Below are 15,938 nucleotides of genomic sequence, written 5' to 3' on the forward strand. Positions count from 1 at the left end.
TGTCGATATCCTGACGCCTTCCCTTAGCAAATGATCTGAGTAGGCTATTAAAAGCTAGTTCTACTTTCTTGAAAGGGTCGAATTCTGCTCGTAAATGTCCCACAGACCGCAACTATTATGTTTCACTCTGCTGAACGTGGTATCAAATGGCCATTTTCCCAACATGGTCTCAACTGGTCAGTTTCTTTCCCCGTGGATAGGAACTAACTGTTGCCCGATTGTCTTGATTTCATTTGGTTCTATAAACACACAACTTTGAAAAATATGGATGAAATTACTAAAGAAAAAAAGTAATAAACATCAATTATAAAAAGTTTCAGACATGCATTAATAAACGATAAGAAGGGTACCTGTATAATCAGTGTATAAGATAGATTGACTTTTTTCGGATTTGCAATCGCTATTGCAAATCTCCACACTGCATCCATAATCCCGTTCTAGCTGGAAATGAATAAAAAAATAATTACCACGTTCCCCTTTATTAACATTAGGTTTCTCAAAAAAAAATGTTGCCTATATCGAAATATTATTGCAGAAGAATCGCCTATCTTGATCGTGACTTTGAATTGGAAGGAAATATTAATGATTGTTTAGTTTTCTGGATTTATTCCAGCAGTACATAAGCTTAGTATTCATAACTCTGTAGTCTATATGTGTCTCTCTGGATCGTTGATTGCCTGAAACTATTTTATTAATATAGTGTATCTCTTACCTCCGAACGCAGTAAAAATGTGTTGGTACTCTGTTGTTAATTCAAAGAAAAAAAAACGCAAAGAAAAGTAAAGAGCCCTGTTATAATCTAAAACGTAGAGATAATGCCGTTTAGTTGTTCAAATTTGAATCGAACAGAAATTACAAGTAATGAATAGGTGAAACCTAAAAGAAATAGAAATGAACAATTAAGTGAAACTTAAAAGGAGCATAAATTACCACAATAAGAGTGAGGCCGCCGTGCCTCTACACTTTCTAAAATCAGGGTGTCATTTACACTTTATTGGAAAACTATATTTATTTTTACAAAAGCAGTGCAGCATCGCGATAGAGAGCTTCAATGTATTTTCTCCTGGTTGCTTCTTATGCAAGGAGTTTTCGTAGGTAGCCCAAAAGTAAAGGAAGGGATATACCCCGCCAACGGCCGACTTTATTTCTGCTTATCTTTGGTTTAATGTAGCTCTTTATTTTTTTATGGAAGTCTTATTGTCTGGAAAAAGTTTTTTTAATTAGTTAAATGAATGCTACTGCTCAGACCACAAATTATTTTAAGGGAAGCGGAAATAACGCTCTATAGTGTTTAGGAGGCCGTCGCCCCACTTTTTTATGGTAGTTTTGGTTTGCTTGGAGTTTGGTTTGAGGGTCCATTTTGATTTCTGTTCCTTTATTTATCCATTGTAATTTCTGTTGCTTCTTACGTATTATTTGACTTCATTTCTCATCATTTTTAGTTTTAATTTCGGTCTTTCCTTTTTTTTATTAGGGAAAATAAAAATTGAAGCCCTATATTAAAAGAAAAGGAAATTTCCCTATAAATCAGGGGGGGGGGGTAACCAACTATTACAAGGACTGATTTTAATTTATCCTATATAAAAATCAATATTTTTTAATATCTGTGAGAACCTCAATTAGCCAGCTTAGTTTTAAAACCATCAGCTGTATAAATCATATCCGATAAAGCTGGTAATGTAGCCTACCCTTTGAAATATTGCTTGACGAAAGGAGTATTTCCAGTTGAAGTATTGTGTTTGATTAAGCCTGTCATAACCATTTCCTGGTTTTATGGCACTCCAACATACTTGATTGATGGTCGTCTACGAGACTCATTGATGGCCAGCCACTGTGGGATTTGGTTAGGTTGAACGTTGTCATGTATCCTCTTATTTAGATAGGAACTCATTTCTGAGCATGTGTTGTTTGTGGTGCAATATTTAGATTGAAATTGCGTTACATCCCTTAGTTCAGACCACAGTTTATAGAATTATCTATAAATTCTATAAACTGTGGTTCAGACTCAGACCAAGAAAAGGCTTGTATTTCTGAGCAGTGTATGACTTATAATTTGCTGTTTTCGCTCAAAATTACCTAAAATTCTAACATGAAATTATTGTTCCCATGAATGGGAACATGAATGGGAACAACTAGTTCCCACTAGTTGTTTTGGCAATTTGAGAGAAAAACTGATTCCCTAGATCTATTTTAATTTTTTTTTATATATCACATAAATAAAACAATTACTCTTTTTAATTTTCATTTTTCGATTTGATTTTAAATTTACAAGTGCCTCGGTTATTGTTGAAGTGATAAATTCGCTGTTTTCGCTAAAAATTACCTAAAATTCTAACATGAAATTATTGCATTCGAACAACTGTGAATGCCTATGCTAAGTGGGTGAGCAACGTAAATCAAGTAATAAGCATGTTTGCAGATATTTCGGAGATTTGCAACTTTTTTTTTTGGGGGGGGGGGGCGCAAGTTCAGGAAAAAAATAAAATGCTGTGAATTATACAATAAAATATAATAAATGAACGGGGAGCTAAAAAAACAATGGGATTTCTTGGAAGGATGAGCCCAAAGTCTTCCCTCCGAACCGGCGAACATTCATTTCAAGTATCTAGGTGCAATGTGCTGCCTTGCCTGGGGCCTACTAATACCACTAAGGTGGCTCTGATGACCCCCTCCCCTCCATTATTTCAGTATGTGAAATTAAGTATTATATGTAGAGAGGTGGCATTAAATGGAGATACTGGGCCCGTTCCTATAGTATAAAGCATGGATTGGCAACTTTTTGTTGTAAAAGGGCCAAAAGTTTACGTTGGGATATTACGCAAGCCGCACTTAGGTCACATGTCATTACACTGTAGTCTAGTATTTTAGGTATACTATAATAAGTAGAGTATATCTACAATATGGATATACAAATATTTTAGGTTTTAAAATAAACCGCTTAATGTATATTTTTACTTCATTTATTGAAGTTAATACAATCAATGAGATTTTTGTTGTTGCAATTGACTTGCAAGTTTTTTTTACATTAGTTTGTATTTTTGTTGTAGAGACGTGAAATACTGTGTCTAAATGTATGTCCGATAACCGAGGACATTGTTGGTTTTTTCCATAATTCAGAATTGAAAGTTTGCTCACAAATATATGTACTACCAAACATAGTAATTAATTGCTCAGCAAACCTTTTTAATTCCTTGTAGTTTTCAGAAGGCAAACTTCCAAAGGGATTCACACAGTTGGTTTGTTCCTTAAAAGCTATTCTAAGTGTGGTATCACTGCAAATCTATCACCTTGATTTGCAAATTACTTGGTACATTACTGATATCCACTGCGAAGGGTTTTTTGAAAATATTCATCTTACGTGAGATCTTTGTGGAATCAAGAACCCTGTTTTCAAACTCAGTTTGAACTTGTATTAGTGCACTTTTCATTTTAGTGTTTTGGCAAACACAATTTATACCAGCTTCTTTTACTGCTTTCTTGCAATTTGGAAAATGATCGATGTGAATATATCCTTCAGGTGATGAACATATTTCAAAAATAGATCTTGACTGATCCAACCCGATGGTGAGACTCCACCTGCTGAGTTTGCTGGAGCACCGGTTAGCGTGTGAGGCGGAAAATCTTTCCTTGGAAATATAAATTAAGGTGGTAAATACTGACTGCTTGCAGAAACAGTCCCGACTATGGCCACAAGGACAGCTCTCTCTGATGATGTTGCCTTGCAAAATATCATCTGACCCTTCTCCCTAAACACTTTAGGAGGAACATGAACTATGGTCATAGAATTTTCGTCGCAGTTGCAAATGTCACTTGCATTAAAAGGAAGTTTTTCTAGACCTGACTCCGGGTTTGAGAAGAACTGTTCAATGTTGACTCTGTTAAAGCTCGTGGCATGACCCAAGCTTGTGGGTTCAGGCTTGCGTAGTAACTGTTGTGGATTGTAAGCTCGAAAACCTACCAGCCAGTCTTATTCCTATCTTTTTGGTATTGCTCCAGTTTTTAGGGATTGTCAGGTTGTTTCTTATAGCACAGTAATTAATGCAGTCCAAGTCATATGCACTGGCAATTGTAGTTACAATTAGTCGGGGTCGCAGTCGCAATCAGTCACATTCACAAGTATTTGCAGTTGCAAGTAGTCATAAATTCAAACAGTTAAGAGCAGTCACAGTTTGAAAAGGTCACAACAGCAGTAGTACTAATTAAATAAATAGTATTGTAGCAGCCCTCAAAGGTTCAATTTATTGCTTTCAGCTGTTTTTCAAAAATTTTTCATATGCTCTTTTGACAACCTGCATGCATAGAGTACATATTGGTTTTGTTTAATATACTTGGCAATATTCCTTGATAGTTTCGCCTTAATGTCCTTAGCCATCCCATATATATTGCAGATAGACCATTTCAACATCCATATTTAGTTATAAATCCCCCTCAAGAGGTCCCGAAGTTTCAACTTAATACCTTTATCCGTTCCTAAGATGCTGCAATTTGCCTCTATGTCGAAATTGGACGGACATAGAGTCTTTTATTCAGTTAAGTATCCCCAATAATGTGCTTTGAAAGTTCCAACGTACCCCCTTTTTTTCCGAGGATATTGCACATACACCCTTTTGATAATCCGGATATGAATTGTACCTTTTTATTTAGTTTTACTCCCCGTCTAGTTTCCCTGAAAGTGGAAACTTAATACCTATTATGTTCCTGAGATATTGTATTTATGCTTCTTTGACAACCGAGATGTACTTAACCCTTTTGAAATAAATTACCTTCGAGTTTGTAGATGGGTATCAACTGGTATACGCTGGTAAATATCTCAATGTGTACCACATTTTCCTGTCCCACTATATACCAGATGACACCAATCTGCAAAATTTAAGCGTTGTTTTTTCTTCTGAATGTTTCGCCACATGACAACTACCTAACATGACCAGATAATTTGGCTTTCGTTTGGTACCCCAAGTGCTAAATTTTACTGAACTAAAAAAGAATAAACAAAGAAAATCCAAAGACAAAGTATTTTTTTCCAAAGACAAAGTATTTTTTGGGGTGTATTTCCCAAACTTTGAGAAAGGTTTGCTCAAAAACAAAAATTGCAAAACAATTGGTCTGGACTGGATAGTTGAAAATCAAACTAACTGTGTTAGATGAGGCTTACGGATTTTCTTCGAGAATGCTATATGGCAGAACGCTAGATGGCACCCTTTTTCACTTCTCTGTGTATTGTTATTGTGAATAGTATGGTCCGTCAGGTGCGTTGCGACGATGGTCTTGCGGGCCGCAGATTGTCGACCCATGGTATAAAGATATGGCTTTAACGCGTTGGAGACTGAAAAGAAAAGCACAATTAACACAAAGGTTCTTAATGAAAAATAAAATTGTGGAGAAAAACATGATAGGTATGTTAAGCACCGGAAGTTCATTGAATTCCGGACAAATTCTCTAGGAATCATAAACAGTTCTTTATTAGTGAGTGTCTTGGATTAAAACTAAAATAAATAAACGAACAAGAAAATGCCGCTAGAATGCCACAAAGAGTAGAGATGATTAGTATTAAATTAACCATGCTGTAAACAGTGTCATCAGTTCATTGCAATAAAGGTGTGGGGGTGCGAAATTCTATTTCGACATCCAGTCAGGGGACGGTTTTTCTTTTTCTGTCTTTTTTAGGTATAAATTCCAAAAAAAGGAATTTTTCAATTAAAGTACCAAAAAAGGTATTTTCCAAAGTCTAGTGTGGGTAAATAAGTTGTGAACTAGCTACCATGGGTGCCCATAAGCTGAATTCCAGGGGGGGGGCAAACTGCGTCTAATTGCTACTTTTAATGCTATATAATAGAAATCTCAGAACAAAAATATAAAAATAAGGCAGCATCATTCAGCCAGGGGGGGGGGGCAAGAGCCCCCCCCCGGCCCCCCCATATGGGCGCCCATGCTAGCTACTCATAAAATGCAAAACAAATATTTGATAAGTGTAGATATTCTGGCAAAGATTCTTAACAACGTTCAGTTCAATATGTACTACAAAAGGGAAGAAAAAACAGAGAAAAAGAAGCACATAAAAGAAAACTCGGAAGTTGAAAACAGTGTAAGAAGTGAAAAAAAGAACTAAAAGGCAGTAAGTAGATAGTAGACTTACTGACAATAAAGTTAGTAATTGGCAATTTAAACAAGTTGATTTTTATAGCCGGTGCAGTCTTGTTAAGTCTGCAATGACAATATCAAGTCGTTAAATAAAGAATTTCAGCTGCACTAATTTCTTCGCCGCTTGTTTTTGTTCAATCTGTGAGTCAAGAAGCCAAGAGTTCAAACTTCATCTATCCCACGAAGTTCTAGAAGGCATCATATATAATCATTTGTGTCTGTTTTACTTTATTCAATCTTAATGTTCTACTTATTGCTTTATAGCCTACTCCATGGTAGTAAGTTGCATGGTAGTACACCATGAAAGTAAAGATGTCAGCACTTGACACCTTTTTTTTAGGTTAAGATGATTTTTCTTATGAGGGTCGTCTGACACATATAAAAGATACATGTTGGGGCAAAAATTGTTTGCATTTTGATGCCGTTTTTGAACAAATGTCTGGTGAAAGTCTTCGAACTTTTTCCCTTCACACTCCACCCGATCTAATATTTTATTTTAAGACAGCCAAATCAGATCTGAACTATTCTTCTTCATTTATTAATCTTTTAATGCAAAACCACAGGGATTTCAGAATTGAAGTTGTTTTCGGAAACTCTGCGTACCGTAGGAGACATATAGGCTACGTGCACAAGAAGAGAGGGGTCACCAATCTCGGGCTGAAGATCCCCCTGCACCACAGAAAAGGAAAGAAAAAATAGCCCAAAAATACACTCTTAATGTGATCAACCTTTCTCCACTCCAGGTTCTTCTTCTTCTTCCAAATTTAACTACATATCTTCACACAGGTCTGACGCTCCTTTGGAACGTGTGCACATTCTTGTGCCTCCGCGTGTGCTGGTATTATATGGTAAATGTAATACTGTTTATAAGTTATTAATTAACTCGCTCAGAAATATTTTACTCATTTACATCATTTACAGAAATATTTTACAGAAATACTTTGTTCATTAATTATTTCGTTTCTAGTTTGATTATCCCGAAACTCAAAGTTCAAAAATTCATCCAGCACAAGGACAATATAGTCAACAAATTCACCAGAGAATACTGCCAGTACCGGGTCATTTCCCATATTACCAAGGGATTGGCTATGCAATGGACCCATCTGTCATGCTAAGAGGACATGCTAGAATGGTGGAAAGTGAAGACCAGGTAATTTTATTATCTTTAATTTATCTTCCCCATTTGTGAAAGATTCCCCCACTTCATAACACTAAAGAGTAGTTGTCCTTTCGCTGGTTCAATTGGACTTTCTGGATGAAAAAACTGCATTTTCCGTGAAAATTGACGAATTTTTAGGAAAAATTGTGGTTGGACATGTTTTTGGGATGCATAGACATTATCCTATGAATAGTTTATTTTTCGAATTAGCCTCCTGGACGAATTTTTGAAGGAACCTTGTGGCTGGACATGTCTTTAGGATACACAGACGTTATCCTGGGAATATTTTTTTTTTTCTAATTAGCCTCCTAGGGGAGCACGAGAAATCTGACGTAGCTGGTTCTTCCTGAGAGAGGTTAAAGGAGAATCTTAAAATAAGATTGGGCGGAGAAGTATTATCCATCAGTATACAAGCATTGTAAGAGGCTTATTCCTGGGTCATGAAAGATATTTCTTGTTGATAAAACAAGCGATCCAGCTTTTTTTTAAGTTGCCTTTTTCTATTTAAAGTAAGATGATCTTTCCGTTATCGGCAAATCAACGATTATCAAGCCAAATTTCGAAATGCTCAATGACTTATATTCCTATAGTTTCGAAGCCAATTTTTGTTATCAACCGTGTAAGTTCGCACCCGTTGCAGAGATGACCTTCAATGAATTTTAAGAATGAGATGACCTTGAATGAATTGACCTTGAATACTTTAGTTTACGCAGAATTCAAGCATTTTTTTATAGTGGAGGTTTCAGTAATGACGGGAACAGTCAGTAGAGAGCTATCATGAGCTCGTGTCACCCACCCCTGCTGCCACCTACAACTTTTTCGCACCCCAAATAAGGGCATAGCCTCCCTAGGGAGAATGATTACGTAATGGGGTCAATGACCTCTTTTTCCAAGGTCGATTTATTTGATGTTTCTATGTGTAATAACTCCGGGGCGAAGGTTGCACATGCGCATTGAATTCTAACGGGAGCAATGTTATTGATTGCGTAATCGAAGGGGAAATGAATTTCCGAGAACTTGATTGCGTAATCGAAGGGGAAATGAATTTCCGAGAACTTGATTGCGTAATCGAAGGGGAAGTGGATTTCCGAGAACTTGATTGCGTAATCAAAGTGTGTCAACAACAACAACATCGACCTTGACATTCGCTGAGAGCGTGCACTTACAACAACATCGACCTTGGAACACCTGTGCAGTCGACCTCAATTCACCTATCGTGAATCAATAATTCCCCTTAGAAACAACAAATTATTTTTCCCTTTCTTGACAGATCAATCAATCAATGACATCATCTGTCAGACTTTAAAAATTTCCGCCTAGAAACATTTCTCCAGGAATAGATCCATATCATTAATGTCTTTGCCTCGGGAACAACTCTTTTGGTCGAACTCCAAAGGATATTAATAACCACAGGCCATGGAAACAATAAGGCAAGAAACATCTTAGCGATGAATTGTTTTAGCGCGCGAGAAGGTTTCCTATTAATTTGAAATGCGTTAGCACAGAGATGCCAATAACAAAGGAACACGCTGAATTTACGTTTAGTGATTATTTGGGCGAAACCGTTTTAGACAGGTTATGGAACTATTTCGGCGAAACAGATAGAGACATTTTAAAAGAAGATTTTTGAAGAGATTTTGGAGGAGGTTTTGAGTGTGGTCGTTATAATACACAAGCTTCATTTGAACAGTGTTGTGAGGTCCTCTAACCCAACCCCAAAGGGTTCCGATCCTCCTACCCCAACCCCGAAGGAAGCCCCCGGGCCGCACAGCCCCCCCCCAAGCTCCCAAAGGGACACCGGCGCCCCCAAAGGCCCACCCAGACCCCCAACTGTCCCCCGGACCCTCAAAAGCCCTCCCTGTGCCCCAAAGGTCCTCCTCCGGTCCCCAAAGGCCCATCGAGCTCCCAAAGGACCAATGGGGTCCCAAAGGCCCTCTACCGGTCCCCCAATGTCCCCCAGGCATCCAAAGCCCCTCCCTGTGCCCCAAGGGCCCTCCCTGTGCCTCAAAGGCCCTCCACTGGTCCTCAAAGGTCCCCCGGGCTCCCAAAGGGCCACCGGTGCCCCAAAGGCCATCCACCGGTCCCCCGGCGCCCCAAAGGCCCACCCAGACCCCCAAAAGCCAACACCGGACCCCAAAGCCCAACCCAGTAGTGGTTTGTTGTGGTTTACCGTGTCACAGGTACATTTTCTTGATTTTTGAAAGTTCATTCTGAATTTCTTTCGTTGAAATGCAAGAGTTGGAATATTTCAGTAGCGTTCGGTTGTGGTTTACTTTGTCACAGTTACAATTTCTTGATTTTTCAAAGTTCATTCTGAATTTCTTTCATTGAAATGCAAGAGTTGGAATATTTCAGTAGTGTTTTGTTGTGGTTTACCTTGTCACAGTTACATTTTCTAGATTTTTCAAAGTTCATTGTGAATTTCTTTCGTTGAAATGCAAGAGTTGGAATATTTCAGTAGTGTTTGGTCGTGGTTTACCTTGTCACAGTTACATTTTCTTGATTTTTCAAAGTTCATTTCGAATTTCTTTCGTTGAAATGCAAGAGTTGGAATATTTCACTAGCGTTCGGTTGTTGTTTACCTTGTCAAAGTTACATTTTCTTGATTTTTAAACGCTCATTTTGAATTTCATTTGTTGAAATGCAAGAGTTGGAATATTTCAGTACTGTTTGGTTGTGGTTTACCTTGTCACAGTTACATTTTCTTGATTTTTCAAAGCTCATTTTGAATTTCCTTTGTTGAAATGCAAGAGTTGGACTATTTCAGTAGTGTTCGGTTGTGGTTTACCTTGTCACAGTTAAATTTTCTTGATTTTTCAAAGTTCATTTTGAATTTCTTTCGTTGAAATGCAATAGTTGGAATATTTCAGTAGTGTTTGGTTGTGGTTTACCTTGTCACAGTTACATTTTCTTGATTTTTCAAAGTTCATTTGAATTTCTTTTGTTGAAATGCAAGAGTTGGACTATTTCAGTAGCGTTCGGTTGTGGTTTACCTTGTCAAAGTTACATTTTCTTGATTTTTCAAAGTTCATTTGAATTTCTTTCGTTGAAATGAAAGAGTTGGACTATTTCAGTAGTGTTTGGTTGTAGTTTATCTTGTAACAGTTACATTTCATTTATTTTACAAAGTTCATTTGAATTTATTTATCTGTAATTCAAGAGTTGGAATATTTCAGTAGTGTTTGGTTGTTGTTTACCTTGTCAAAGTTAAATTTTCATGATTTTTCAAAGTTCATTTTGAATTTACTTCGTTGAAATGCAAGAGTTGGAATATTTCAGAAGTGTTTGGTTTTGGTTTACCTTGTCACATTTAAATTTTCATGATTTATCAAAGCTCATTTTGAATTTCTTTCGTTGAAATGCAAGAGTTGGACTATTTCAGTAGTGTTTGCTTATGGATTACCTTGTCACAGTTACATTTTCATGATTTTTCAAAGCTCATTTTGAAGTTCTTTCGTTGTAATGCAAGATTTGGAATATTTCAATAGTGTTTGCTCCTGGTTTACCTTGTCAAAGTTACATTTTCATGATTTTTCAAAGTTCATTCTGAATTTCATTCGTTGAAATGCACGAGTTTGACTATTTCAGTAGTGTTTGGTTATGGTTTACCTTGTCACAGTTAGATTTTCCTGATTTTTCAAAGATCATTTCAAATTTTTTTCATTGAAATGCAATAGTTTGACTATTTCAGTAGTGTTTTGTTATTTTTTAAAGTTTAACAGATAAATTAAAAAGATAAATATATGATCATTTATAATTTCTTTCTTTTTATTTCAAGAGTTGGAATATTTCAGTAGTGTTTTGTTATTGTTTACCTTGTAACAGTTACATTTTCTTGATTTTTCAAAGATCATTTCGAATTTCTTTCTTTGAAATGCAAGAGTTGGAATATTTCAGTAGTGTTTGGTTATGGTTTACCTTGTCACAGTTACATTTTCCTGATTTTTCAAAGTTCATTTAGAATTTCTTTCGTTGAAATGCAAGAGTTGGAATATTTCAGTTGTGTTTGGTTATTGTTTACCTTGTCACAGTTACATTTTCCTGATTTTTCAAAGTTCATTTTGAATTTCTTTCGTTGAATTGCAAGAGTTGGAATATTTCAGTAGTGTTTGGTTGTGGTTTACCTTGTCACGGTTACATTCTCTTGATTTTTCAAAGTTGATTTTGAATTTCTTTCGTTGAAATGCAAGAGTTGGAATATTTCAGTAGTGTTTGGTTGTGGTTTACCTTGTCACAGTTAAATTTTCTTGATTTTTCAAAGTTCATTTTGAATTGCTTTCGTTGAAATTCAAGAGTTGGAATATTTCAGTAGTGTTTGGTTGTAGATTACCTTGTCACAGTTACATTTTCTTGATTTTTCAAAGTTCATTTTGAATTTCTTTCGTTGAAATGCAAGAGTTGGAATATTTCAGCAGTGTTTGGTTGTGGTTTACCTTGTCACAGGTACATTTTCTTGATTTTTCAAAGTTCATTTTGAATTTCTTTAGTTGAAATGCAAGAGTTGGAATATTTCAGTAGTGTTTGGTGGTGGTTTACCTTGTCACAGTTACATTTTCTTGATTTTTCATAGTTCTTTTTGAATTTCTTTTGTTGAAATGCAAGAGTTGGAATATTTCAGTAGAGTTCGGTTCTGGGTTAAATTGTCACAGTTACATTTTCTTGATTTTTCAAAGTTCATTTTGAATTTCCTTTTTTGAAATGCAAGAGTTGGAATATTTCAGTAGTGTTTGGTTGTGGTTTACCTAGTCACAGTTACATTTTCTTGATTTTTCAAAGTTCATTTTGAATTTCTTTTGTTGAAATGCAAGAGTTGGAATATTTCAGTAGTGTTTGGCTGTGGTTTACCTTGTCACAGTTACATTGTCTTGATTTTTCAAAGTTCATTTGAATTTCTTTCATTGAAATTCAAGAGTTGGAATATTTCAGAAGTGTTTGGTTGTGGTTTACCTTGTTACAGTTAAATTTTCTTGATTTTTCAAAGTTCATTTTGAATTTCTTTCATTGAAATGCAATAGATGGATTATTTCAGTAGTTTTTGGTCGTGGTTTACCTTGTCACAGTTACATTTTCGTGATTTTTCAAAGGTCATTTTGAATTTCAGTCATTGAAATGCAATAGTTGGAATATTACAGCAGTGTTTGGTTGTGGTTTACCTTGTCAAAGCTACATTGTCTTGATTTTTCAAAGTTCATTTTGAATTTATTTCATTTAAATGCACGAATTGGAATATTTCAGTAGTGGTTGATCATGTCTTACCTTGTTAAAGTTGCATTTTCTTGATTTTTCAATTTTAATTTTAAATTATTTCGTTTAAAATCAAGATATTGTATATTTAATTAGTGTTTGGTTGTGGTTTACCTTGTCACAGTTAAATTTTGTTGATTTTTCAAAGTTCATTTTGTATTTATTTCTTTGAAATGCAATAGTTGGATTATTTCAGTAGTTTTTGGTCGTGGTTTACCTTGTCACAGTTACATTTTCGTGATTTTTCAAAGTTCATTTTGAATTTCTTTCATTGAAATGCAAGAGTTGGACTATTTCAGTAGTGTTTAGTTCTGGTTTACCTTGTCACAGTTACATTTTCTTGATTATTAAAATACAATTTTTAATTTATTTCATTTAAAAGAAAGAGTTGGAATATTTCAGAAGTGTTTGCTTATGGTTTACCTTGTCACAGTTGCATTTTCTTGATTTTTCAAAGTTCATTTGAATTTATTTCGTTGAAATGCAAGAGTTGTAATATTTCAGTAGTGTTTGGTTTTGGTTTACCTTGTCACAGTTACATTTTCTTGATTTTTCAAAGTTCATTTAGAATTTCTTTCGTTTAAAGGCAAGATTTGGTATATTTCAGTTGTTTTTGGTTTGTTTACCTTATCACAGTTACATTTTTTATGATTTTTCAAAGTTCATTTTGAATTTCTTTCGTTTAAGTGCAAGAGTTGGACTATTTAAGTAGTGTTTGGTTGTGGTTTATCTTGTCATAGTTACATTTTCATGATTTTTCAAAGTTCATTTTGAATGTCTGTCCTTGAATAGCAAGACTTGGAATATTTCAATAGTGTTTGGTTGTGGTTTACCTTGTCACAGTTGCATTTTCTTGATTTTTCAAAGTTCATTTTGATTTTCTTCGTTGTATTGAAAGAGATGGACTATTTCAGTAGTCTTTGGTTATGGTTTACCTTGTCACAGTTACATTTTCTTGATTTTTCAAAGTTCATTTTGAATTTCTTTCGTTGAAATGCAAGAGATGGAATATTTCAGTAGTGTATGGTCGTGGTTTACCTTGTCACAGTTACATTTTCTTGATTTTTAAAAGTTCATTTTGAATTTCGTTCATTGAAATGCAAGAGTTGGAATATTTCAGTAGTGTTTGGTTATGGTTTAACCTGTCAAAGTTAAATTTCATTTATTTTTAAAAGTTCATTTTTAATAAATTTCGTTTTATTTACATTTAGTTACTAATTCATTTTTTTATTGTAGTTTTTTACATTTACACATTAAAAGATTATTTAATTTTAAAATTTAATACTGAATTTCTTTAGTTGAAATGAAAGATTTGGAATATTTCACTTGTGGTTTGTTTTGGTTTAACTTTTCACATTTAAAATTTATTGTTTTTTAAAATTTAATTTTTGAATTTCTTTCGTATAAAAGCAAGAGTAGGAATATTTCAGTAGTGTTTGCTTGTGGTTTAACTTGTCACAGTTACATTTTCTTGATTTTTCAAAGTTCATTTGAATTTGATTCGTTGAAATGCAAGAGTTGGAATATTTCAGCAGTGTTTGGTTGTGGTTTACCTTTTCAAAGGTAAATTTTATTTATTTTTAAAAGTTCATTTTGAATTTCTTTCGTTGAAATGCAAGAGTTGGATTATTTCAGTAGTGTTTGGTTGTGGTTTACCTTGTCACAGTTACATTTTCTTGATTTTTCAAAGTTCATTTGAATTTCTTTCGTTGAAATGCAAGAGTTGGTATATTTCAGTAGAGTTCGGTTATGGTTTACCTTGTCACAGTTACATTTTCTTGATTTTTCAAAGTACATTTTGAATTTCTATAGTTGAAATGCACGAGTTGGAATATTTAAGTAGTGTTTGGTTGTGGTTTACATTGTCAAAGTTACATTTTCTTGATTTTTAAAAGTTCATTTTGAATTTCTTTCTTTGAAAAGCAAGAGTTGGAATATTTCAGTAGTGTTTGCTTGTGGTTTACCTTGTCACAGTTATATTTTCTTGATTTTTCAAAGTTCATTTGTATTTCTTTAATTGTAATGCAAGAAGTGGAATATTTCAGAAGTATTTGGTTGTGGTTTACCTTGCCCCAGTTACATTTTCTTGATTTTTCAAAGTTCATTTTGAATTTCTTTCATTGAAATGCAATAGTTGGAATATTTCAGTAGTGTGTGGTAGTGGTTTACCTTGTCACAGTTACATTTTATTGATTTTTCAAAGTTCATTTGAATTTCTTTCTTTGAAATGCAAGAGTTGGACTATTTCAGTAGTGTTTGGTTGTGGTTTACCTTGTCACAGTTACATTTTAATGATTATTAAAAGATCATTTTGAATTTCTTTCGTTGAAATGCAAGAGTTGGAATATTTCAGTAGTGTTTGCTTATGGTTTACATTGTCACAGTTACATTTTCTTGATTTTTCAAATTTCATTTTTTATTTATTTCGTTGAAATGCAAGAGTTGGAATATTTCAGTTGTGTTTGGTTATTGTTTAACTTGTCACATTTTCAATTTCTTGAATTTTCAAAGTTCATTTCGAATTTCTTTCGTTGAAATGCAAGAGTTGGACTATTTAAGTGGTGTTTGGTTATGGTTTACCTTATAAAAGTTACATTTTCTTTATTTTTAAATTGTCATTTTGAATTTCTTTAGTTGAAAAGCAAGAGTTGGAATATTTCAGTAGTGTTTGCTTATGGTTTACCTTGTCACAGTTGCATTCTCTTGATTTTTCAAAGTTCATTTGAATTTATTTAGTTGAAATGAAAGAGTTGGAATATTTCAGTAGTGTTTGATTATGGTTTACCTTGTCACAGTTGCATTTTCTTGATTTTTCAAAGTTCATTTGAATTTCTTTCGTTGAAATGAAAGAGTTGGAATATTTCAGTAGTGTTTGGTTATGGTTTACCTTGTCACAGTTACATTTTCCTGATTTTTCAAAGTTAATTTCGAATTTCTTTCGTTGAAATGCATGAGTTGGACTATTTCAGTGGTGTTTGGTTGTGGTTTACCTTGTCACAGTTACATTTTCATGATTTTTCAAAGTTCATTTCGAATTTCTTTCGTTGAAAAGCAAGAGTTGGAATATTTCAGTAGTGTTTGCTTATGGTTTACCTTGTCACATTTACATTTTCTTGATTTTTCAAAGCTCATTTTGAATTTCTTTCGTTGAAAAGCAAGAGTTGGAATATTTCAGCAGTGTTTGCTTATGGTTTACCTTGTCACAGTTACATTTTCTTGATTTTTCAAAGTTCAATTGAATTTCTTTCGTTGAAATGCAAGAGTTGGAATATTTCAGTAGTGTTTGGTTATGGTTTACCTTGTCACAGTTACATTTTTCTTGATTTTTCAAAGTTCATTTCGAATTTCTTTCGTTGAAATGCAAGAGTTGGAATATTTCAGTGGTGTTTGGTTATGG

The 15,938-nt window shown here is 34.4% G+C and overlaps 1 protein-coding gene across 1 annotated transcript in view; it reads left to right on the top strand.

Annotated features, from left to right (window-relative positions):
* Window positions 1-15,938, top strand: part of LOC148945625 (rap guanine nucleotide exchange factor-like) — a 118,885-nt gene that overhangs the window by 100,492 nt on the left and 2,455 nt on the right. The window contains exon 6 of the mRNA XM_089099105.1: window positions 7,106-7,288. Coding sequence (XP_088955231.1) covers window positions 7,106-7,288 — 183 coding nt within the window. The remainder of the gene's footprint in view (window positions 1-7,105; window positions 7,289-15,938) is intronic.

The sequence above is a fragment of the Artemia sp. Qi Xiang Cuo genome, chromosome 13, assembly GCF_049724085.1.
Source record: "Artemia sp. Qi Xiang Cuo chromosome 13, ASM4972408v1, whole genome shotgun sequence".
Lineage (NCBI taxonomy): Eukaryota > Metazoa > Arthropoda > Branchiopoda > Anostraca > Artemiidae > Artemia > Artemia sp. Qi Xiang Cuo.